This window comes from Anguilla anguilla, chromosome 1 (genome assembly GCF_013347855.1).
Source record: "Anguilla anguilla isolate fAngAng1 chromosome 1, fAngAng1.pri, whole genome shotgun sequence".
In the NCBI taxonomy this organism is placed as follows: Eukaryota; Metazoa; Chordata; class Actinopteri; order Anguilliformes; family Anguillidae; genus Anguilla; species Anguilla anguilla.
In genome coordinates this window covers 13,722,901-13,749,283 of record NC_049201.1, presented here as the reverse complement: position 1 = coordinate 13,749,283, position 26,383 = coordinate 13,722,901, and the positions used below count along the sequence as shown (strand labels likewise).

At 46.3% G+C, this 26,383-nt stretch overlaps 1 protein-coding gene across 3 annotated transcripts in view; it reads left to right on the top strand.

Annotated features, from left to right (window-relative positions):
* The window catches only part of daam1a (dishevelled associated activator of morphogenesis 1a), a 73,258-nt gene that overhangs the window by 21,471 nt on the left and 25,404 nt on the right, over positions 1-26,383 (top strand). For all 3 annotated transcript variants that reach the window (XM_035379044.1, XM_035379053.1, XM_035379033.1), the window contains exons 2-3: positions 12,074-12,339; positions 18,306-18,395. In XM_035379044.1, coding sequence (XP_035234935.1) covers positions 12,154-12,339; positions 18,306-18,395 — 276 coding nt within the window. In that variant the 5' untranslated portion in view covers positions 12,074-12,153. The remainder of the gene's footprint in view (positions 1-12,073; positions 12,340-18,305; positions 18,396-26,383) is intronic.

The window sequence follows — 26,383 nt, the reverse complement described above, 5'->3', positions numbered from 1 at the left end:
TGTGTGAAGTATTTCCGTTAGTGTAGTAGGAGTGTAATTGGGACCCTACGAGGTCCTTTGTACAGAAGACATGATTGACATAAGAAACAGATAACTAATTGAATAATTCTAGTCTATATCTCAGTAGCCTTGAGGTTGCTAAATTATTGTAATTACCTGCTGTTTTTGTGTCTCGACGGTCCAAATAAACATCCTGTGAAGAATGGGAACAGGAAGCTAACTTGTCTCTCACTGTCGGTTGAACATGTTTGACAACTCAGATACTTCAAATAGTTTTTTGTCCACACTGTCCTTTGTGAACAAAGCTAAATTTAAACATGCATCTATGTTTTCTCAATTTTTCCTTTCTTGCAGTTCCAGACAGGGCGATTTTATTATCAGGCACAGAATAGCAGATGTTTTTATGCCTGGAAGCGTTGGATATTTGTGATTATTTGGGGATGTATTATCATGTTGCCTGTATGTTTCATCTTGTGTTCATATGATATAGATTTTTCTTCAAAGCGCACAACACATCCAGAGCACATGGCTTTCCCCACGGAATATCTGAACAAGGCTCTCGAAGCGCTATCTGTTCTGGAGGTGTTATGTCCTGGCATTGCTGATAATGTCCCCATGTCTGTCACACTCCTGTCAATCACCTGTTCTGTCTCTTGACAACGCTCCAAAGGGCACCTGGACCAGTAGCGTGACATTGCTCACAAAACACTTCGCTCTGTAATTACTGAACACACTGAACACAAGGAATTCACACCATGTGCGCAAGGTCCTGAAACCTCCACAATTGTTTACTAGCAGGATTTTCATGTGTCAAACATTTCCTCAGATAGACTCTGTTCTCTCCATCTTAAGCCATTGTCTGTATATCACTGCTTTTTATAGCATATGAAGTAGTTTGTACTTGGCCTGTGTGTTTATGTGGATATATTCTTGGTGCAGGCCTTTGTTTACGGCCTGGAATTGCCATGCCCACGTTCGAGCTTGATTGAAGTGGAACCCGATGTGGCCACAGAATGCACTGGTCAGTCTCTGTGCTTTTGAAAGCCCTGCTTCATGGTTCCAGTTCAGAGTAGTGCCTTTATGGGCTTAATTCAGTGAGATAAGATGGAAAGTAGAACCTTTACAGTGCTTAATGGACTGAACTGACGAAAAGATGGGATTAGAAGATTGTGTAAGAATATCTTGAGGAACTAACTGTAGTTTAGGGTTTAAGACTGAATCAGGTTAATGCGATGGAGCTGCCAGGGCATCACTAACCTATTAACATGTAGAGCTAAGCCTTCACAATGGAACACTTGGAGAGAGTGATACACTGAAGGTGAGCCATTATAAAACTAAGATTTTTAAAACAATGGGCAGTTTTTTTTCTAACTCATATGCTGTTTTGTATATCAGTGCTGCATGTGCTGGGCGAGCTGTCAAAACTGAAATGGCACAGCTCTGTGAAGAGTAGCCAGCTGTCAGTATGCTGATAACCGCAATTAACATCCTGCCATTGTTCTAATGTTAATTGACAGCTGTTTTGAGTGTAGTTTGCACGAAGAAGCCCGCAGATGATGTTTTTGACATCTGGACTCAATATGGGAGCTAGCTCTTAGAGTTCTGTGATTACATGTTTTACACACAGAAACAAATATTGAGGCAAAGCCCCTCGCCGTCTAAAGTAACGAAAGTTACTAATCATGATTCTGATTCATTCATCAACTTGCGTGCAAAACAGGGACACGCAAGCCGCTATCGTCGCTTGTCGACGATTCTGTCACGGCTTTCCAGGTGTGCTTTTCAGCTGTTTCTTCTGATGAGGTGCAGCGAACAGTGACTCAAGGAGTCCATTTTCAGCCTAATTATGTAGGCTTTCCAATGAGCCAGCTCCCCTGAGGGCACTGGAGAACAACACGCCCAAATCACAGCATAGACGGGGAGAAGCAATGGGCCACATGCACACAAAGAAAAATCCTGGTAAACATCTGAGACTGCCTGAACAGATCAGTCCTCTCCAGATTACGACAGGGGAGAAATTGAAGCGGACAGGTCTGGCTCTGGGTTGACACACAGTGGAGGATTTTGGCAAGGTGCTCTCCGCAGCCCCTGTGCTGGTCCTGGCTCCCTGGTCAGAATGAATTTACGGAGACATTTCATAATCTGTAATGGTTTGAATTTGAAATATTGTTTGGGGAATTTTCCTCTTGTTTGCAAATATTATTTCATTTACTGTTTATGTTGAGAGCAAGAGCCCCCTGCTCCCCTGAAGACAACCTGGGGGTCAAAACTGTAAAAGCACATGTGTTTGCAACTGTAGCTAAATCCTTGAGATTCTTAGGTTACAGTTTGGTGGGATGGGATCCATGATTCTTTTGTGCCCTTTCTGACTCACAAAGAAAAGCACCCATTACTGAACTCACTCAAGGATTAGGCAGACCATACTGAGATACTGAGCAGTGCCCTTTGTTGTGCTGGCACTACTGAATTGTTCACAATTACAATGTAGCCATTGTAGTTTCTTGATTTATGATTCACAAGATACTGTATAAACTAAAAAAAAAACTATGAGGGTAATACTTCAAAGGATGACCCAAAAAACCGAGCAGCGAATCATGCTGATGTACACTTTTTTTTTCTTATAATCTCATAAACACCTGGCTGTCTCTTTGGGTTAATGACCATGGTGTTGACTCCATAGCCTGTGATCCTTCTCCTCATTCATTACAAAAAATCTCAGCTGTGTAGTTTTTTTTGGGGGTGGGGTGGGGTGGGGGGTGGGGGTTATATGGGGGATGGGAGTCTCCCAGAGGAGGGAGGAGGCATGCAGGGCAGGGAGGATTAAAGATAGTGTAGCTGTATGGTATGATGCCTGTACCACCCTTATGAGTCGGGGCAAGTTTGTGGTGGCTGGAATGTTATATATCTACCGGGGGTGAGGGAGTGGGAGGCTCCCATGTCAGAGAGAGTTTCACATTTAGTTCTTTAAAATGCAAACGACATGACGCACGCATTATCTTATAGATTGTTGGGGGGAAATGAGCGCCATGCGTGATCGATCATCCGTGCAGTTGTGAGCGGAGATAGAGAGGGCGGTCATTGCTGTGAGCGGAGGATGGACATTTGTTTGGGGGAGTTGGGGGTTGGGGTTGGGGGGGGGCGTCCTGGCACAGGCCTGAATGGAATTTCTTTAACTGCGCAGCCCCGTGGGAAAAGTCAAACGTTAAAAAGGCTGGTTTGTGCGGGAGAGCTGGGCGAGGGCATCCTGGGTTCGTAGAGTTACGGTGAAAACGTGCAGGCGGAGCGCTGCTCGCCTCCTTTTCATTTCTTACACTCTGCGTCTTCAGCTCCTTCTTTGTTTGTCCCTCTGTCTCTCCAGGGTTCTCATTACTTTTCTTTGAACAAATGCTATTTAATCACAAAAAAGTGACTAAGAAAATGTTTTAAATAGTGATGTGTGGCACTGTCTGTAGTGTTGCCAACTTTCTGCCATATGCGTTTCCCCCTCAAGGGTGGTGGTTCGATCCCTCGCCATAGCATTTTCTCAGTAGTGGTCCCTTCTCTGTCTTTTACTCTCTCTGCTTTCTACCTGTCTGAATGAAGGGTAGACTGTAAAAAATGTCCAAATAACTGTAATCCTAATAGTAATAATACCACCGTAGTTATTACTGCCATGCCTCATACGGACCACACTTTAGGACTTTGAATCAACAGAAACTCCACAGGTGGGTTTTTCCGTATATTTCTCTTTTCAAACGTTTCCTAATACCAATCTGTTAGCAAACATTTCACCAAAGAAAGGATGGGGGGGAGACAGAGGAAGAGAGAAAAAAACCCACCGAGCTCCGAGCAGTGGCTGCACTTCAAAGTGAAGTGGTTCCTTCTCCCATGGCTGACCCCGCTCGGAACACGGGGAGTGCTCTCTCAAACGGGGTCCACCAGAGGAAGCCCAGCCGCTGCCAAAAAAACCTGTCCACATGTGGGCCCCAGAGCCACTCCCCCCCCGGTTATTGACCAGGAGGCAGGGCTGTGTGAAGTCCACCCAGGTTCACTTCACCAGAGGGGACCATATCCTCTGGAACATGTGGAAGACACCAGCTGTGGATATTAGGTAGCCTGTGCTGGAAAGTCAAGGTTGTACATAAATAAACATTGCCTTTTATGTGTTTATAAGAAGGTAGTGAGATTCTTTAATTCTTCTGAGGTCGGGGGAAAATGACTGGGGTGTATTTTACGTCATGTTTGGTTAGCCGCTTTTGAGCCGTGTTTGTTTGGGTTTAGTAGGTCTTTTGTCTCAATGACTGTTATAAATATTTCGTGACACCTGCCGCAATACGCAGTGGCTTGAATGAAAAGCTAACAAAGGGAGTTGTGGAACATGTCAGTTCTGACGGAGGCCATATGAAAGGCTCCATGTGCGCTCTCAGCTTTGTTTTGTCTCTGATAGGAGAATCATAGAGGTGACCGCACAGTGCTATTGTGCTTGGAGAGTCAAAACTTCACTACAGCCAAATGTCTATTGTGCCTGAAGATACCTGAATGGGGATTTTGGCAGAGCTGTCTATGTGAAAAGGTTCTAATATTGATATAGGTATAATTTCCAATCAAGGTGCAAGATACATTTTCAATGTATAAACCGTGTTTGATCTTTACTTTTTGCAAATACCCAAAGGCATGTTTTTCCTGGCACCAGTAATTAATTTAGAGACATAGCATACGGTACATTGAGATCTCTGTGTACCTTGCCAAAATACCGCTTAGCTCAAATTTAAAACTACACAGGCTCCACGGTTGATTCATGTGATTCAGCTGAAGCCCGTAATGTGATTTTTGTAAAGAATTTGAATTATGTAGCTTAAAGATTCATTGTATGCCTATTACAATTTTGTGAAATACATGCACTTACATAGAGAACCTTCGCAAACTAGCCAGTAAAGGTTAAATAATCCAAAAAGTTAAATAATCTCTCATGTTATTTTGGAATACTCATTGACTTTTCTCCCAGACTTATTTATGCATTATGCATTACTGACAGTGATTAGGTGTCTTTACTTTATTTGCAAACATTTGATTCAAGCGCTAGAAGGAGTGTAGTAAATACTTTTCACTGTTGTTAATGTTGTCGATTACTCTGTTCATTAGCTAACGGCTAATGCTACGGATACAAAGATATATTGTCTGAGGACAGTTTTTAAAGTGTCTGTTATGTAATGTATACCACAGTGATAGTTTGACAGAATTGTGTTTCACTGATTTATAACTTGGACTGGCCCCACATCCTTTCACAGAAGCTGTTCATTGTGTAAAAGGAGGTGGGGCATGTAAACTATGGTGTTTCTCTTCGGAAGGGCTGTCATTCATAGGTGAGGTGTACCCCGGTCTCATGAAGACCTCCTGCTCTCTGAATACAGCAGAGTGTATTTTTTTGTTTTTTTTTTGCAAACATAAGCGTGTTTGAGCATATGTGCTTGTGAAAGTTGTCAATATGCACACATCTCATTTGCAGAATTTGGACTGTTTGCTAGTCTATGTGATGTTGGAGCTGTTGAATTTATTTAGTCTATAAGCTGGCGCTTGTGAAGAGAGGCCATAATGTTTTAGCATAGTCTTCATTGAAGTGAACTCATAAATATGGTATATTACCAAAACTGGGAGCTGAGCATAGACTGTGCCCATTATGCGATGATTGGCTTAGGCCAAGAGGAATGTTGTCGTGGTTACCTCCAGGCGAGGGTAATCACAGATACTCGGCTATAGCCAAATGACGGACGGTTTGTTTTCTCTTCTCACTTTAGCATGTAAGTGCCCCGGCTGGGCATCCAGAAGCTTTGAACTTGCTTTCGGGTTTCGGGGCTCGTGCTCTCGAAGAACCAGCGGGGGCTTGACCACAGGCTCCCGTTGTATTCCGGAGTGCAAATACGAGCTGCGTGATTTGCACTCGGGTGCATTGAAATTCCCCCTTCAAAGGAAGCGTCTCGCTCTGTGTTTTGACTGGCCCAGCATGGATAGACCTGCTTCTGCTCATGCTCAGGCAGGGTGCAGTACCAAGCATGAGATAAGGGCTATCATTGGGCCGTTTGAAGGGTTTCCCTTTGTGAAAACATATGAGGAAATGCATTTCTAGCACTTTGAAAACTGCAAAGCCCTTTGATGTGTTATGCAGGGTAACAATCTGGACCCCATATGAGGAGAATGGGCAGCCATCTTGTGATCAAGGTACACTGATGCGGCATCCCTTTCCTGGAGAACCAGTTGTTTTGTTATGAAGTGAGATCTCCTAGTGAGACTCCATAAAAGCTGGTAGCCTCTGAATTTTACTGGCAAGGGTTTAACTGCCAGGTGCATATATTCATGTGCCAAATAGCTCAGCTCACTATAAATGAGAGTTCTGGATGTGAGCTCGCTAACCAATTCCAGTTGTTAGAAATCTCAAAGAAAAAAAACCCAGGCGAAATGAATCCTCTGGGTTACTGGTAACAGTGTCTTCAAACATCTGCCTTATCAAGCAGAAAGGGAAGTGAAGATGTCTACAAGGAGGGCTGCAGGGATACATCCGCTGTTGGGGGAAGTGCGGACCCACTGTGCGAACACCGCCAGGTGTTTGCGGGGGCGTGCGACGCCCAGTCGTCCGTCAGCGGTCTGTTGGAGTCTGATGACAGAATGGAGTTTGTGGCAGAATCGGAGCGGTTCTCTCAATGGGGGGAAATTTCAGTCTCCCACCCAAAACCCAGACATCAGTGGCTGTAAAAACACCTCCAGGTCCAGTCCTGGAGCTCAAAATAGCTGCTCCCATGCGTCAGCCAGATAAGGCAGGGAGGGTCTGGACTACATGCAGACACAGTGACAGGGCAGCAGTTAGACGGACCTAGTTAACCAGCAAAGCTGAAAAGTTATTTTCAATTACATTGATATTTGAATATTCTAAATGTTAAATATTTGAGAAACTGAACATTGACTATTGACATAAAAAAATAATTATCAATGAACTGGCTGCCATCAAGGCACTGTTTCATATATACTGGTTAAAAAACATTATTCCTTTTTCGTGATTGATTGATATGCGTGATTGTATTTCACCACGGACTGATTTAATAGTGAATTGAGAAATTGTCATTCATAATCTCATGTCTTCTCAAATATTTTGAATAAGAGAAGATTAGATCTCATCTCAGCTCTGAACCAACCTGTTCTTCAGGCACTCTGTTACAGCACTGGCCTTTGAAGGTTTCAGAGAAGGGTTCTGCCACAGGAGGCAGATTCTTTCAGAGATTATGAGTTGCTCGACAGTTTCAGCTCTGTGCTCTTGTGCGTGCCTCGTGCATACGTGTGCATGCGAGCGCGTTGGCGTGTTCCCCGCGTGCCGGTGTGGCTCAGCGGCTCAGCGGCCGGAGTGCGTGCGTAGCGCCACAGCTTCTCTCCGGCTGCCCAACTGTGGAAATAGCTCCGCTGCAACATGAGTCTCCCTCGGTCAGAACCACAGCAGAGTAAATCCCTAATTACCCGCCGGGGTTAAACCGCGCGTTCGCGAAGCCTAAGGGTCAGCCAAGAGGACGAGGAGGAACGGCCCGCGCCAAACAGAAGACGGAGGCAAGATAGCCGACCACAGAGCAACTGCCTCTCACTGGGGGCCTTCCCCCATAGTGACCTGAGATGAACAGCAGAGTCCAGACAATTTTATGGAACCACAATGCTGGTGGGGGTCACTGGAGGCTGTCGGTACACCGCCACTGGGGTCGTGTGGGGGATTTTGGACTTTAAATGCGTTGTGCAGCTTAAAGGCTTGCAAGGAGAGAGGATTCGGGGTCACCTACTGAGAGGCAAAAGCGAAGCCTCGGAGGTTGGTTTACCGTGGAATTCCTCCCTCCATCGGGCAGGCCCGTCAGAGCTTGTGTGCTCATGCACGGGGCTGTGCGCTGAAAGATAAATGCTTGTTTAATTTATCTCGACAGAGTCAAACTCGCAGGTCCGCTGGTCTGAAGGCCGTCCTAACGCGTTGCCACAACCTATGGCCCGAAAAAGGAAGGATAGCTCAACAGCTGCCTCGAAATCAACAGTCGGCTCAAGTCACTGACCAGTATGTTTCTGCTACAACCGAGCACCACCGCCAGACACACGCTCAGTGTTTAGACATTAAACTCCTGAGGAAGGAAAGCACAGCATCTGCTGATCTCCTGTGTGGTGCGGGACGTGGCTGGCCACGGCTGACCAGGCAGTATTTCTCCTGCTGTAATCAACAGTGTGTCAAAGTGCCATTTAGGTGCCAAACAGATCTAAGGATTTGGAGAAGAAACATCTGTTTGTCTCGAGGTCCATCATCTCAACGTAAATGTTGGAGCCCGTTGTGTTTGAATTGGGATTCAGTTGTAAAACCCAAGCTAAACAGGAGTAAACTGTATTGGTTGTGAGACTCTGACTGAGATCTAGCACTTGCCCTTGTGCTTTCTGTGACTGTGGATCCCATTCCAAATTTAATGGACCCTTGTCAGGTTTGTTTCCTTTTTTGGAATGTGCGGAGGTCCAGCGAGCATGCTGCTCATCATACTGTTCGGCAGCTGCCTTGTGAGTTCAGGGGAGCCCTGGGGAATAGGTCCAGTAGGTGGGGCTTGTGCTTTCCTCCTGTTGTACCTGGAAACAGGACCCTGTCATGGTGGGCACTGTTCTGAGATCAGTGTTGCATTGTCATGTCAATGAAAACAGTGGCTGTTATCAGTGCTGAGAACAGAAAGCAGAGCAAAACTGACACGCCCAGTCCTTCGCACACCCTCGTGCTTCATTCTTCCCCATTTCATGTCACAGTAATACCACCATATACAACAATATATTTTGTTGTGCTACCACGACTGAGGACACAGCTTCATTAATTCAGTAGTTTTTCATCGGTTTCTCAGTGACTTTGTTATGCTGGATCTGTTTGAGTCTGTACCCAAAGATCTATTTGAGCCTGCCCTCCTTGTTTCCCCTGCACTCCATGGCTCCAAGCTCGAGGCCCTCCACACTCAGAACAGCACAGATACTGTCTGCGCTCATACATACGAGGGTGGATGGATGCACCTGAAAGTGCCACATCACACCCGCTGTGAGGGAAGCATGAGTCATACAAACAAATGATCCAGTGCGAGCACCTGGACACGGAGCGCTGGTGTTATTTCACGCTCTGCTTTTCAGCGCTCGTCCGGGTTCATTTTTCACCGGGCGAGGAAGCGCGAAGCGTTGCGTCGAGCAAACGGCCCTGTCTCTGAGTTATTGCACACGGGGGATGTCACCTCCAACCCTCCTAAAAGCCTAATCATAAATCTGCGTCAACAGGTACTGTGCCGGTGAGCAAAGGCGAAACGCACGCATTCTGCTAGAAGCCTTCTACTTATCGCGCCCCTACGCATTTTTAAATCTGTGGGTAGAGGAGGGTGTCAAACATGGTAGGACTGTTGAAGGAAGGAAGATCGGGCTGTCCAGCATGTGCTGCTGGTGCATGCGAAATATGTGGCAGGCCCACTTTTGGCTGGGTTGGACACATGCGAGTTGGATTATGACCCCTGCTCTGTGGCTATGGCCTGGCTACAATCCTCTCGTCTAATCCTGAGCCAATTCAGCCGCGGCTTATGGGTCCATAAAACCCCAGCGATTCCAGCAGCTGTTTACACAGGGAGTGCTCACTCTCTCTCTGTCTCTCTCTATGTCTTTCTCCCTCTCTGTCTTCCTCCTTCCCTCTCTCTTTCTCCCTCTCTCTCTCTCTGTCTTTCTCTCTCTCCCCCTTCTTTCTCCCTCCCTCTCTCTCTTTCTGTCTCACTCTTTCTCCCTCTCTTTCTCCCCCTCCCTCTCTCTCATTCTCTCTCAGAGGCCCTGACATAGTGAGAGGAATTGAATCTGTGTGAGAGCAAGCGAGGGAGAGAGATTGTTGAAATGCACTCGGAGACCTTGAAAATCTTTGTAAGCCCAGTTAGAGCAAAATCAAAATTTGAGCAGAAGAGAGAGAAGCGCATATGAAGAAATGTACTGCAGTGCTGGACAATAAATTACTGTATGATTAACATAACTTCTGAACACAGGCACTGCATGCCAGCTGTTCACTTTCAAATAAGCAAATAGAAGTAAATTAAGTGCACAGCATGGATGTACTTGTATATGAACACGCATTGCCATTAATGTAATTATAATTGACTATACTATTTACTATTTATAGTTCAGTCATTTAGCAGATGCTACAATATATGCATAGACTTTATGTATTTACATGTGTTATTGAGCCCCTGGAAAGTGTTAGAAGTGTTAGGCTAAAGGGTAATGGCAGTTGGCGGTGTGCGGTTGGTTCAGAGATGTGGAAAGAGACGTGGGGTGCTGAGGGCCCACATGGTGCGGAGCTGCTGTTCCACCTTGATCATCGCTAGGTCATCGAAGCAACAAATCAAGAGGAGAGATCAAAACAATGGGCCCGGCAGGGAGGGCAGTTTCAGACCGGCCTAATTGCACAACCAACCCTCTGTGTGGAGGAAGTGGCCGGTCAGTCCAAAGCAACAGAACTCTGCTTAGCCACAGAGTGGGCGGATCCTCCTCCCTCAAAAATAGTCATAACCTAATATTGCATCTGGGTGTTATCAAGGAAAATGCGTGTATGGGGGAGTGGGGGTGTGGACTTCAAAGGAATGGTTCCATCAAAATAAAATGTGTATTTGTCTTTTGAGTGGAATGGTGGATTTTCTCCTGTATGCCATTTCCCTGCAGGGCATGCTTAATGGCCTGGTTTTAAACAGACAGTTCCCATACCGGTCGATTTCAATCAGACTGCCTGACAACCTGGTTGTACAGTATGCATGACTGCCTGTGTTTTTTGTTCCTGTTCAGCAAAACAAAAGCAAAAAAAAAAAAAAAAAAAAACACAAGCGTATCATGCAGTCAGTCATGAGTCAGTCAAGACAGAGCTCACGAACTGAAGGGTAATGTGAAGGGGCCAGGAGCCGTAAGTATAGTAATTCCACTCTTGATGAGACAGACAGGCTGGAGCTGGGCCAGACCGTGCCATTGTGTTATATTCTCCTCTTCTGTTGCAGCCCGCCGCCCACTCTTAGAAGGGCGCTAGCGTCGAGGTGGGCACCGTTCACGGGCATATTTGCTTTTTTGGCAGCTAGCGTGCTGATCCGCGTTCCGGCTTGTTGTGAGACTTTATGTAATCATGTGATCACTCTGGATTTGTTTATCCTCGTCACAGAAAACAATGGGCTGTGTGTTAGACTCGCACGGATGTCAAATGGAGCTAGGAACGTAGAGCTGTAATGGTGCTCTCTTTACTTCTCTCTTTGAGTTGTTTTGAACATTAGGGAGCATTGTTCATAGAATGCTATATAGTAGCGTCCTGTTTTCCGGGTCTGTTGGTAACACCTTTAGGAATTCATATGATTAAACCTGTTCCTCTCGGGAGAACTCTGGCCTCTGCTCTTTTAAGAAAGGTTGTCTCACAGTGACCTCAGATTGCGTGTCCTGTTTCTTCCGTACGGCATGAAATTGCTGTTATCTAATCTCAGACTGAGCGAGTTATCTGGTTAACGGGAGCGAGACCTGAGGAAGGGAATTAAAGTCATTACGTAGAGTGTACTCTGAAAAGTCACGGTGATATAAGATACCGTATTTTAAACAGACCCACTGATTTCCATCTTTGTGGACAGGTTACAGCTGTTCTGAGGACAGCTGAAGTGTCCTCTAAGATGGAAAGCCCCGTTCTGCTTTGTGTAGGTTTTGATTATAATTTTGAATAATTGTTCCTGCTTCAGATTGTTTGAAAGTTTGGTCATGAATCATTTAAGTCAGAGTAGTCTTAAATGAAGCCTGGCTGGGCAGAACTGCAAGCTACCCATTTTTCAAGAATGTTACGAGATACACATCTCTTTTTAAAAAAAAATTCAGGTAAGGTAAAGGTTTGTTATTTAAAAAAAACCTTGAATTGGTCTTTGGGCTTCTTTTTTTTCGCTAGTTTTTGGCACTGCTTCGGAGAGTTGATTGTTGTGCAGTTGAACCTGTGACCCTCTCTCATCATTTCTCTGGGTCTGCGGTGAGCCGTGTGTGTGGTGAGTGACATGCCTCCTTCCCTCCTGCCCCCCCACAGGCAGCTGTAGTTGACGTGAGCACGCGAGGCAGAGCCTGCAGCCAGCAGCAGCAGCAGCAGCAGCGGAGGCAGCGGCAGCCATGGCTCCCCGCAAACGCAGCGGCCGCGGCATCTCCTTCATCTTGTGCTGCTTCAGGAGCAGCGACCAACCGCCGGAGATCACCTACCGCCTGCGCAACGACAGCAACCTCGCCCTGCAGGTCATGGAGCCCACCCTGCCCATGCCCCCCGCCGAGGAGCTGGACGCCATGTTCTCAGAGCTGGTGGTGAGTACCGTGGGCGGGGGGTTTTGGGGGGGAGGGGTGTGATGTGGCCTCGCTGTGGTTTTTTTTTTCCATCTGCCTAGGACTTCAAACATGACCCTTGGTCTTGTATCTGAACCAGGTCCTGAATCTGAGCCAACAGCAGTTTTGTTGGACATAATTATTTCTGACTAATGCTATTAAAATTGTATTATGCTAATTTATATTCATAATGTAAATTACTTTAACTTTGTAATCTTTTTAGAAAAGCATTGGAAAGTGGAGAGAATCTGGCCCCTCATTTTCACTGCAGTTGCTACTTATATAATAATAATAATCATAATAATAATAAAAATGTATGTTCCCCCAAATTCCATTTCTTTAAATATATATCAAACACTGCACAAAAAGCATCTTGTTAGCTTTATGCATTGTTTAAAATAGTCTTCAGCATGACATACAGCTACCATAAAATAACATTTTTAGCTCGCTCAGCTGTAAAACTATAGCCAGCTAGGTATGGTAAATACAGACATGATTATGCAACTCAGCTGGACATAGATGTATTATCGTGTTTTGCTTTAGTTGGTTACGTCATCAGTGATGAATTCCAATCTGTAATGGTGATGTATGGGAAAAGAAACAGTCAATGACTAAACAAAGCAAACGGAGTCCACGGTTACATTATTCCCGGTTGTTTTAATCCACTTTCTGCTGAGAGCTGGATTGTGTGCGTGTGAGTGCCACTTATTTTTAAGCACCCAGGTGACTGAGCTAACCACAGATCAATTGGAAGTGGCCCTCCTTTTAGGCAGTACAGGGGGATTACAGGAGCGGAATCGCTTGAAGGCCCGTGCAGGAGCTTGCATTTACTGCTCCCACTTCCCCCCTGCCAGTCTCAGCTCCTCTTGGGGGAGAGTATGCAAATGCCTGCTTCTTTACACATCAATAAGCCTGCTGAGTGCCCTGTGTTTGGCCTCCTCCTGCTAATTACATTTTCAACTGCCTCGCTCGCTCTCCCTGACCTCAATTGAGCTGGCCAAGTGTGTGAAGACTGCAGCGTCGGGCTCCAGGAGAGCCCTTGTTTCACAGCAATTCTCCTTTTATTTACCCACAGAAAAGTTCTGCTTGAGCAGCTATTGACTTAGTTGGGCTCTTTATATATATATATATATATATATATATATATGGGCCTTAAGAGATGTGAGAGCAAGTGGCCATACAGAACCGTGACTGTTGGAGAAGCTTACTGCGAGCACAAAGGAGCCTGCTAGATGACCTCGTTTTTGGCAGAGGGGACAAACAGGAGTCCTGAAGTCCTGCCATTCTCAACAGGGTGGAGTTGGGGGGTGGGATGAGGAGGGGGGGGGGGGGGGGGGGGGGGTCCAGCGCAGTTATCCCAAAATTCTGGCCCCTCGCCTGCAGAATACATCATGGGGGGAGCAAGCACTGCTCTTTCCTACAGAGAAAAAAGTAAATCATCCTTTTTGAGAGATGGTGCTGGAGATGAACATCCTCCTAGCTCTATTCAATAAGCATGATCTCTTAATTTGACTTCATTTTGTAGGAATTAGCATGGTAATGATCTTATGTTATTTGTCTTGGAAGCCAATATAAAGTGGAATCACAAGATGTCTCGACACAGTTTATTTTATTTCATGCTCTGACTTACAAAAATATGAATTTTTAAACAAGAAAGCTGCTTAACTCAATTAAATTAACTGAAGGTCCATTCAATGTAATAGGGGAGGAAATACATAAAAATGGATGCAGTCTGTAAATAGAACACATCACTCATACCACCTGTTATTGTTTATCTTGTTGAATCTGTTTACATTCATTCATAAACAAAAATAAAAACACAACAGAACATGCAAAAAAACTTTATACACTAGAAAAAGTGTTTCCGACTAGTTCTGATGCTAAGATTAGCTTTGATCTTCTCTCCGTCCTCACGGTCCGGAGAGGGGAAAAGAGGCCAGCCGTTGTGTTCAGTCACAGATCGTGTGTATGAACTCGATGACTGCAGACCGCATGAAATGATGATGCGGCATGAAATGAAGTCTGAAAGAGGGCATGGGGCGGAAGTCAAGGTTAAAGCAGATGCCGAGTTCTTCCTGTTTTTCCGCATGCCGGGGGTTTGGCATGTGGGGTGGAAATTGCCCCGCATTTGAATATGAAGTCTTGTCTGTTGGTCCCATGATCCTCTCTGTCCAGCTAGACAGTGTTCCGGCATTTCTGCATTGCAATTCCGGAAGTGAAAACCATATGTAAAGACATACCATATGTAAAGGCATGTAACTTAAGTTTTGAACATGAAAGGCAGTATTGAATATTTCTCATATGTACTACACTGTTGTATCAACATATTTTGAGGGCATGCCTACTGTTTCTTGTGTTTTTATACTAATAATGGTGTTCAACTATTTCAAAAGTATATGGGGGCAGTAATGCTGCTCTAAAGAGGTGTGAAGCCAAGCTGCATAATGTGGCATCGATTTATAAGGCATGCAACACCTTCTCCTCATCACCGCTGCTGCTGTTGGATCAGGCCAGCATAAGGGCTTCTGTCTGGAGGCCTTTCTGATGAGGTCACCCCGATCGAAGCCTTCGCCCCCCCTCCCCCCCATCCTCCCCCATAAACACAGGGCTCCGTTCCCACCTCCCCTGCGGCTCCTCCCGCCATAACACGCACGCGTCCAGATTCCGCGTTAACGTAGGAATCCGTGCACTGCGCTCTAATGGCGCATCAAAAGGGTGCAGCGAACCGTGCGGCCCCCATTCTCCTCCCCGCCCCTCCACCCCCCCCCCCCCCGGGCTCCCTCCAGCGCGAGCGTGCCCCCGCTTTGCCAGCCCCCCCGATTTTCACGCTGTTACCAGATGCCCTCGCGGTCAGGAGGCTGGTTCTGCAGCCGCGGGCGTCGCGCAGTGAGCTCACGGCTCCCCCCCGGTCCGAGCGGCGTTCGCGCTGGGGCGGCATCTGCGGCCATTGTGTGCCGTGAAAGCGCTCACAAAAGGCCGAAATTGAGTTGTCAAACAGCGTCAGCCAGGGAGGTGGGAGAGACACAGCGCTAGGTCTGGGTTATTGGAAATGCTGCCCAAATGGCTGGCGCAGGAAAGTATAACATCCTTTCAATAAACAAGGACGTTTAGCTTTTGGTGTGAGTTTTTCTTCTTCTCCTTCAGGCTGCAGTGTGTCTCATTGGCACTGCTGGTCTGGGAAGGGGATGAGTTCCACTGGATGCCCAGTGTAAATGACTCTAATAGAGCTGCTCATAAGAGCGTGACGGACAGAGGCCCCTGAACATGAGCAGGGGGCATGAGCACTCTCTCTCCCCAGGCTTGGTACAGCAGGGCTTTGGGGCTACCCTTTCAACATGGCGGTGCTGTAATTAAACTCCTCCACCCGGGAGGGAAGTTGAGCTGTGCCTTCGGTGGGCCCTGCGTTACTCCGTGCGGGGTTCGAGTTAACGGTCAGCGGTCATGGTTGAAATCCACGGGGTTGGATAGCGGTCAGAAGGAGTGGGCGCGAGTTGCACAATGAACCGCAGTCTCCCTGTCGAGTTGCCCTTGGGCTGACTGAGAGACGCGGGGTGGGGACGGGGCGTGCGGAGGGTGTCTGACGCACACCGGCTCTCACGGGTTATCACAGGGCGGGAGACGGAGAGGAAGGAGAGCAATGGAATAGACATCAGACAGGATGCGAATCCAGCATGGCTTCCTCAGACATTTGTCACAGCATGCGGACGGCGAGGAAATAAGTCTTTGGAGGATATGCATAGGAAGCAAGTGATATATCGTCATGGTTGCGGGCTCAGTGTGGGGAGGGGGCCCGGATGAGAAACCTTCTCACAGGAAGTGATAGATCGTCAGTTGTAAGCTGGAAGCAATTAGGTGGTGTTTTTGTGGTACTTGTCTGGTCTCCATTCCTGAATTAATTTTCATTGTGCCCTAATTAGCCTGCATTCAGCAGTTAAAACACCTTATGATCATATTTAAAGTTCATTGGTTTTCCTCACTGTTATATAGCTAATAAAACTAGATTGTTGAAGCAGTGCCCCAATTTGGTCTCTTTGTGATTAAATGAGTTGTAGACTAAACACCTTTCTTAATTACTACAACCAGGAGTATTTAAATCATAACAAACATGGTTTGTGTAAGAAATGGCAAACATATGAAATAAAACTAAAATAAAAGGAAAACAAACACAAAAATGGCAGTAGCACAATTGTATTTCCTAACCATTGTGTACTGCTTTGCCTTCGTGGTCACTTTCACGTGATTTCCTCTTGAACAGTTGGCCTCAGCCTTAAAGTGGTCCAAACATATCTCCGGTTCAAATGTCAAAGTTACTCTACATTACGATAAACAAAAGGGAAACATTAAGAATGTTGTGATGATATTTTTGACCTCTGACACATTTGATTAGCCCTGGGTTGATGATGAAATGAGGGGTAAACGTCGGGGTCAGAGACGAGTTTCTCTTCACTTGGCTGTCTCGTCCTGATGTCACCACCAAAGACACTGGATAGCATCGGCGTCTCAGATCAAGGAAGAGATCTCCAGTCTGGTGGTGATGCTGTGTCTCGGTGTGCGTGTTTGTGCTTGCGAAAGGTATTTTGTTTCCTTCATGCTTTTTTGTCGCTGCAGGTTACTTGTCGGCCAAATGGGGCAAAGATTTTTCCTTTCTGTCCTCCCCGGCTGTGGTCACGGCAGCGTTTTAGGCCAAAAAGGACAGGGGGTTATCTTTAATGACTCTCAGATGAAGCTATTAACATTGCACCCAAACATCTGGAGCGAGTTTGGCCGGAGAGGGTTGCCAAGGAATGCTATGTGGGTTACATAAGAGCGCAGGTAATAATTTAACGATTCCGCGAACGGCCTTCGGCCGCCATGTCCGAATGAGCTTTTCCAAAGAAGCACCAGAATCTCTTTCGGTAGAATCTTTTACCGCAAAAAGTGCCGGATTCTGCCGGAGGACCAGATTGAGCGCTGGTGCTTTAGGGGGTGGTGAACTGCGAATGCAACTGCGCGTTGGAGAATTTCGGTCCGGCCTGCCGTGGAATGGGATTAGATGTCCGGAGGGGAAGGACAGCAGCCCTGGCTGGCCTTCCGTGTCAGAGCCTGCACCACAGGCACCCCCGGGGAGAGAGCGCGAGACAGAAAAACACGTGTAATTGCATGGCTGCGCTCCCTCAGCCCGGAGTTCAAATTGTTTGCAACGGCTAATGGTACGATGAGAATGCGCTCGAAATAGCAGTGGCCGCGGCGATGCTCGCCCGCCAGCCCAATCTCCCGGGCTTTCGGAAAACAAAGAGCGCCGAGGGCTTTTTCGACCGCGGTTCTGGTCTCGTCTCCGCGACAGCGTTCCGTCTGCCCTCGCGATTCCACTGGACCCGAGCCCACTGTAACCAGACTTGGGAGGATCTGAGTGGCGAAACAGTGTTCAGGCACCGTGCCACGCAGGGTAGAAATTGCAGTGATTGGTTGATTCGTGGGAACTAATCGCATTGTCTGCAGCTCACCTTAGGCCTCTGGGTGGATTTGGTACACTTTGTGTCTTTCATTAAATGCGTTTTTCAGCGTCGAGAGTGGAAACAGCTGTATGCTGCGAGGAATATTGTGCAGATCGTCTACTAGAGCAATATCTTCAGTGCTGTTTGAAACAGTCTTGCACAATCCTTTCAGCTTATGTCTATTTCTTTGTATCACATTATATTCAGAATTTTATAAACATATTTAAAAATTAAATCTTTTTCTTTGCATGGAAATTCAGTTTATGTTGACTGTTATAGTATTTGTATCCAGCATATGGGTATATTAAATATTCAGTGCTCATTTTTTGTATTTGTTTAGTGATATATGCATAATTGTATCAACAACAATTGGCATTGGTTGTAAAATGTGCTGTCATCATTACAGCAGTATTGGGAATTGTCCAGGCTGACTGGAGATGTACTGACCGATTGTTCTGTCCTTTCTCCATACAGGATGAACTTGACCTCACAGACAAACACAGAGAGGCCATGTTTGCTCTCCCAGCAGAGAAGAAATGGCAGATATACTGTAGTAAAAAGAAGGTAAGGATGTGCTGATACTGTGACTTTAGCTCCTGACAGAGCACACTGCATACTGACAGGTCAAATGCACAGAAATGAGGGAAATATGGGCCTATCTGTCCTTACACAGGTGAAATATACTGCAATATATTTTAGATATGTGGACACGGATAATATAATGATAAATTAATTTTTCTGCAGAAATTTCTGAAAGGCAATAATTTGCATAGTTGCCCATATATTTGAAGCATCTTTTCTGATCTTTATAATATATAGTAATAATAAAAAATAAAAATCCGTATCAATATATTGCAATATACTACAGTTCTGTAAGGGTTATCACACCTCTGAGTACCACCTAACCTTTGCATGCAGATTGCGTGCGTGTGTGCGTATATGCGTGTGTGTGTGTGTGTGTGTGTGTGTGAGCATGAGCATATGAATGTGTGCATGCTGTATATAAAAATAAATTCATTTCATCATGACTAAAGCAAATGAGCTGTTTTTTCTTTCGGGGGCAGTGTGGGGGAGCGAGTGTGGAGTGAACCCTCTCCAGTGAAAGGGCTCTTTTATCACTGGAGCCAGACAAAGCCCTGGGCCCCCCAGAGCCCCCCCTCACTCACATCAAAGCTGTCCGCTTGTGTCGCCTTCTAATGGGAACTTACTTTACCTAACTTTGGGGAGTTGTTTTCTTAAATGGATACATTTCCTGGAAAACATCTCATCTATCAAGTCTATAGCCCATAAATCTTTCACTGAGCGGAATGGCCTGCAATATTAATGCCCCTCGTTCATATCTCAGACGTAAACTTAGTCCAAACAAGAAAGTTTTAGCCAGTGAGGTATTACGCGCGTTTAAATTCACAAAAGCAGGGCTGTGCCAAAAGTGGTGTGATATTTAAACAGATCTGTCTGTAAGTGGGTATCAATCTCATGGGTTCCCAGTGCATACGCCTCATTAAGAGATCTGCCCTAATAGGTTGTGACTGTTACTGCAAAGGCAGCCGAACAGCTGGTGCTGACCAATCAGCAGCCTTCTGTCCCCAGAGCTGTTGAGTGGCATGGCTCAAGGCCACTGGCAGGTGCAGGATATCCTGAGCCAGAAGCACCCCCTAGACACCACTTCAGCGTATCCCACAATGCAATGTGACACAACATCCTGTCATTAACTCCAGGTGGTATGCCAGAGGAAATCATGTCCACACAGAATATGGCTAATACACTCACAAGAGCCAGACCTGTCTGGCCTGGGCTGCAGGATCATGTGGTCAGCAGAATTTCTCCAGCGATGTGTTCGGTTCCTGCTCCTTCGCCGAGGCCAAGCGAGGGTTGTGCTGCTTTGCCAAGCAGGCCTAAATGAACGTCCTGGGTTATGTTAAGAGATGCTGCAGAGTGAGAGGTGTTTTCAATAGGAAATGCTTGCAGTTTTTTGCTTGCAAGGTAATTCCCTCTTCTGGTTCCAAACACAACATTCTCTCTGGTTTGAAGCAGGGTCCCTCCTGGGCCCAGCCAGAGAGCAGCATCTGTTAGTAATCTTTCTGGATTTGAAACTGAACGATTTTGAGACAATGAACTGCAGGGCTGTGTGATGCATTTGTTCGCAGTCCTGTGTATCTATGGTATATGCTCGCGTGGAATCTATATGTGTGTGTCTGCATATACGTGTGTGTATGTGTGTGTGTGTCTGTGTGTGCAATTACGTGTGTTTGTGTGTCCATTTTTACCTGGTTCAAGAAATGAATGGCCCAGTAGTTTGATTAAAGGGAAACTTGGAGCGTTATTTTGCCATCGGAAATATATGCCTGTTCTCCCAGTGCTCTCTGACCTAAAGGAAATGGACTTCTGTCTGCATGTTCATGTTTGGCTGCTAACTATCCGACTCTCTCATACTGTATTTCATGTTGCACTCCTGAAAAGGGCATTCAAACTGACCTTGACATGTTAATGCACCCACCGATATTTCCTCGGTGTTGGTTTTCCCCTTCAGTCTTCAGAGATGAAAACTGAGGATAGTCCTTGGTTTACAGATATAATCGATAGAGTAGAGCCAGTTCCTGTTCAGAGGCTCTTCCCCGTTCCCTCAATTTACTTCAAACGGAAACGCCTCAGAAGAAGTAGAGCCTCTGTGACCTTCTTCTGTTTCTGCTCCTTTGGCTTGTATTTGCTTTGCCTCTTAATGACACAAGGCATTTGCATTGAGTTGCACAAAAACCTTTAGAAGTTGCTTTTAATTTGTATCCTTTACTGACCAATAAAAAACTTAAACCTGCAGATGTAATGGAACCATAAAAAGGCGGAGGTGTAGAGTAATGGTTAGAGAATTAGGCTTGTAGGTTTGATTCCCAGGTGAGTCACTGTTGATGTACCCTTGAACAGGGTACGTGACCTGAATTGCTTCAGTAAATATCCTGCTATATAAATGTATGATATTTAAAGAGTGTAAATGGCATAAGTCATGAGACCATCTGTTTATTTCTTTAAAAGTAACATAAAAGGACTTGCAAATTGCAAGCCAACTGTCTTTTGGCTATGCAGTCATCAGTGTTATTATAAAATGATGGAACTAGGCAAAAATTGTTGCTTTATGGTGGTGTTTTGGAATGGTAATATTATACAACAATAAACAGGCTGGTCTTTAACAGCCAGCCTAAGTGTTGCTGAAAGCTTTCTCTCGAGATGTTGCCTTTAGTAATATTGTGGTAACTTTTCAACTGACTGCATGAAGGAATACATTTCTAATGTGTGAGATGATCCAATGACTATTGCCGATGGTTCTGTAACGGATTCCACTGTTCAGGCCTATCAGGGCATACACATTTGAATCATGAACCAGATTAAAGCCGGTACGATATGATAGATGTGCATATCCTTAGCTGAATTTGCTGCTTGTTGAACTTCTTGTACGTGATCCATCGCAAATATTGTACACAAATACACACCCTTAGCTCATGTGGAGTTTATTTTGGTCAGACGGAGAAAGCCTGTCATCCAGCTCCATATAAAAGAAAGCATCATTCAGCTGCGGAAGACAGCCTTCCCAGCTGGCAGGAGAAGAGAGCGGAGCCTTGCTGTGCTAAGGACAGAGGGCAGGAAAAGGATATGTGCACTGAGCATCTTGATCCTGGTGGTTAAACTGTAACAGAAACCTGAACACTGAAACTAGTGTGGGGGTGTGTTGTGTGTTGTATCCTCACCATGGCAACAGATACTGTATATAACTTTCTCCCCGGAGGAGAGTTTCTTTCTTTCTTTAAGTCAGGAATTTGAAGTTCTTTTTTTTTTTAATGTGTGCCTTCAGAGACATCCAATACTGCGGGCATTGTTCTCCATGAAGATGAAATGCATCGGCGTTTCTCCCCAGATCTTCAAAGCTCGTATAAGGCACTGCGTTCTTTCATCAGCGGCAATGGTCTTCATGATTTACTGAATGCGTAAATAAAAATCGTTGTGGCTAGTGTCTGGTGTCAGAATGGGAGGGAATGAGTCGTCACAACAGAACAGAGAGATGCTGGAGAAAATAAATAGAATATTTTTAGTGCCCTGCAAGGAGAAACACCCATTTTTTTCTGTGTTGGTGTAGAAGATGGAGACTACTGGAGTCTTCAGGCCTGTGACAGAGATTAGGAAAGGGCTATGCTGCTGTTAGTCAAGACTGTGCCCTTGGAGTGCAGGTCATGTGAGGCCTGCGTTGTGTCGGTCAGCGCCAGTGTGGTGTGGGAGAAGAGGCCAAGTGATAGCACTGTTGTTTTGGTCACTGCTGTGTGGCCTGGATGAACAGGGCTGTCTTGTGTGGGAGTCGGGAGAGTTTTCTCTTTCACACACAAAGCATTTGGAGGTGGCAGCCCCGTGCCACATTTCACGTGCGGCCATGATCGCTGACCTCATCCCCGTTGCCTAAGCCCCCCGTCCCAGACGCCGCGTTCCCTCCCCCGGCTGTCTGAACTCCCGCTCGTGTCCTGGGACACGACCCTCCGATCCATCAGCAGTCCCCGCACCAGCCCCTCTGTTTCGCACGGGCTCCAAATCAGCATCCCTCTGTTAGCGCCTTGCCACAGAAAGGGAAAACTGTTCTGCAAAACTGTTACACGCCGTGGTCTCTGTCGTCTGCAGGTCGTTTGGAGGCCGTCCTCCAGAGAGGGCGCTCTCCATGTTCGGACCCGTATGCCTGCGATCCCTGTGGGGGGGGGGGGGGAGCGTCCTTCCCCAGTCTGAAGATGGATCGGTCCAGGCCTAGACCAGCACGGCCAAAACGTGCATTTTTGCCACATGTGCAGCTTTAGTATTTATGCCTTCTTGACGTGACTCGCATTTTTCTTCCCCCTACGAGTGTTAACAAGTCTTGGGTTTCTGGCGAAGGGAGGAGCCCCGTGAAGCAGACTTGTCCCATCATATCGTTCCAGCTGAGGTATTAATCAGCCGCAGATAACAGGAATGCGTGGCGCCCGGTTCGGCTGCGGCCCCCCGTTCAGCCAGAGGGGCCCGCGGACCGCACTCCAGAGTTTGTTTTGTGGGGGGCTGGGGGAGCACGGGGTTCGAGGGCCGAGGCCGATAAATCAAGCGCAGATGTCTCCCTAAATGTTACCAGTGGTGACGTCAAAGCTTTTCTGCGGATCGCTGTGCCAGAAAGTCACCTCGTTTGCGGAGCTGAGAAAGCATGGCAATCAGAACCACCTGGTTCCACTCAGTACTTATGTCCCCCCCCCCCCCAACCCCAGTCCTCATGCCTTGTTTAAGGATCCACTTGTTGTACATCTAAACGGAATGGTCAGGGATGTCGAAATTCTCATATTCTCTGCCAGCAAATCTGGGATACACTTGCTGTAAAATACATTTTGCATGTGCATCGATAGCTTGTTTACACTTGATGGGAATCGTTTTTGACACGAAGAATCCCTTCAGCAGCCTTGCCAGAATTTGCTGGTATCAAGGGCAATGGTTTTGAGATATCTATGTTTAACAGTTTTTTTTTTCTTCTGATTTTTACTAATGCTGTCAAGATTGCAGTGAACGGGGTGGTGCCCATTAGTGTGGCTTGATGTGCACGGTTTCCCTCCTTTGCTGGTATTTTTTGTGGGTTCTGGCAATTGGGTTCAGGTTATTTTGTGAGCATGGCAGATAAAAGCGCTGTAATCTCTCTTGGGCACGATATCTCTTGGGTGGGATATCATCCCTCTTCAGTGAGCAGCAAATTAAAACTGCTTACCTAACCTCACCTGCTGTGGCCCAATTAAGGAGCTAATTATGAGTTGCCTGGGGATTTCGGGTGAATTGAAACTAGGGTAATGAACGTGTGAAGGAGAAGCAAAAAAAAAATCTTGTTACCCTGCCTCTATTAAAAAGAGGAAAAGAAAGTTGCATTAAACGTTTGGAATCAAACCTTTAAATTCTCTGGAATTTGACCTGGTTTCCCCTTCCCTGCATGACATCCCAGCATGCTTGTCTGCCGAAGTCCCCTGTTGATCTGGAGTGCAGTTGAGATTTATCCTGGTTGTTGCACGGGCCCAGTGATCATTTATTTCTCGGTACAGCAGGACGAGAATACATCCACAAAGCAGTTGCAAGGAAATGTGTGGGTGGGAGTGGGTGGGGTAGGGAGAGGAGGAGGAGGGCCGCTCCCTCAATCCCCCCTCCCTTCTACACTCTGGCCCCCGATCATCATGCTTGGATACGAGACAGAGTTCGGTGGAGGCAGGGTAATAATGCCAACTCAGCAGTGAAGCTGGCCCCGGTCCAGATGGGCTTGGCACCACTCCCTAAAGACCCGAGTGTTTCTGGGCGATCGCCGTAGGAGGAGGAAACCTACTGTTCCAAAACAAACAGGAAGGCCGGCCTCCGCTCACAGGTGCTGCTTTAGATTCAGCGGTTTGCTGGTGAGGTGGCCCTCAGCAGTGAGACGGAGGCACCCACCACCCCACACGTCCGGATCATACACCCGCACCTCACCCGCTGCAGACTAGCCAGTCACTCAGTCACCTCATTCAGCCACCGTGCTTATGAGGACATGGACACACCTCTCTGGGGAACAGCATAACCAGCTCTCCTGATTTGAAGGTTTAATCCACTGCTTTCAGGATGAGCTCTCTGTCTGAACAGATTTGGTATTTAATTTGGCTTCAGTGTGTATTTAACGGAGCAGGTGAGGAGATGTTTCAAGACTAATGATCTCCCCGACTGTTTCTGTCAGTCTATACTTGTCACTGTTTGTTCTGAAGGCAGCCTAGCATAGCTCCACTGTATACTCAGAACATGCACCAGCCTGAAAGACTGTGCTTTGCACTCAATTTCTTGTGAAGCGCTTTTTAAGTGCCTGTTAAAACTCCCTGGCTGGCCGTGGCACAGTGTTTGTAATAACAGCTCTTTGCAGGCGGTGTGTATGTCAGCATATCATCAGAAGGTGTGTTCTGGCGCTGTGTGCAGCAGCCCTGGCAACACAGTGACTCTGTGACTCCAGGAAGTTAGTCCAGCTCCGCTGAGCTCGCTCCGACCCCGCTTTCCGCTGGCTCCGTGCCTCTTCTCCCATTACCCTCTTCACCGAGGGAGGAAAGGTGATTTGTAATTGCCGACAGGTCCACAGAAAAGGCTGCGCTCTGTCAGTTGTTTACCCCGGAGAGATACGGCACTGTCCTTAAAATGGTATTCTCTATCCGTGTTTCTCCCCACACATAATTCTCTTATCTGCTGTCATAGCCAGAGCTCTCTCCCTCCCTGTTGCTGAAGCCTGTTAAAGTTTAAACAGTAAAGCCCCTCATCCTCTGCCAGGCTGCTTTGTGCCACCCAGATGTGTTTGTCTGGCCTCTCCCCAAAGGTTGGCGAATGCAGTTTTGAAATATGCAATTTGAGGTTACCCGCAATTGCTGGCATAGAGGGAATATCAAAATATCATCCTGGTATGTTCCTGTCTGTGCAGAGACTTTGGGAGTCTCGGAGATGACATTGTTGTTGTCATTGATAGTTTATGGCCTTTAACCAGAAAGTGATTATTGATTAATTGAGTGCATTAGAGAGGACAGTGCTGGGAGGGGGAGGGGGGGAGAAGGCATGCAGGCAGCTGGAAACCCAAACCACTTTGTTCCAAGCCCATTACTGGCGGGTGAAAGGGTAATTAGTTCTCTCTGTTTTATCAAGAGCGCTGAGGAGTCAGAGGTGCTGGAGCATACTCATGTTTACCCAGGGCTGAGAGGACCACGGTTCAAAGACAGCACTGAATGAATGGTGGAGGGTTAATTCAAGGGCAGTGTGTAATCACTGGGGACCATGAATCTTGCCTACTGTATCTCAGAAAGTCGTGCTGTGTTTAACATGGAACAAAACACTGCAAGCACTTTTGTAGGTGAATTGCCATCAATCAGCTTTTGAGACCTGATATATGATTTGGAAACTGAAACTCTTTTGGAGCATTCACAACCATTAATAGCGGTGTTTAGCAAGGGATATTCTGACTAAATACTGTAGTTCAAAATGTTACATAGTATAAAACGTACAATGAAATAATAAGTAAATGGCGGTGTCCATAACTTCTTACACACAGCCCTTGTTGTTATAACTTGGTCAGCTCTCCAGCTTTAACCCCAGGAGGCCAAACTATTTGGTCAAAATCCAGCAAAGATATTTTTAATTAATCGCATTATTTTCAGAACACTACCATAAAACAATAGGCCTGCTGGTTATTAAAATGAGATGTGTTTACATTGGTTGCCAAGTCACTCAATCTAATTATCTGGCACCAGAAACATCTTCCTGAATGCATCTCTTCTACTGTGTAGACCCAGCTCGCATGAAATCTTAGTTGAAGGAAGCTGTAAATTGTTAAGCACTACTGAATGCTTTCCCAGTCCTTGATTCTATAGAGTGTATAAGAACCCCGTCTGTTAAGATGTCTCTGGGAAAATAATTTTTTGTAATCTCTAACGAATGTCCTCTCAGGTTCTCCATCTGTTGCCAGAACTCCAAACAAAAGGACCTTTATCTCTGATTCTGCTCTACAAAATGGTTTGGAAGAGCTGCACTTG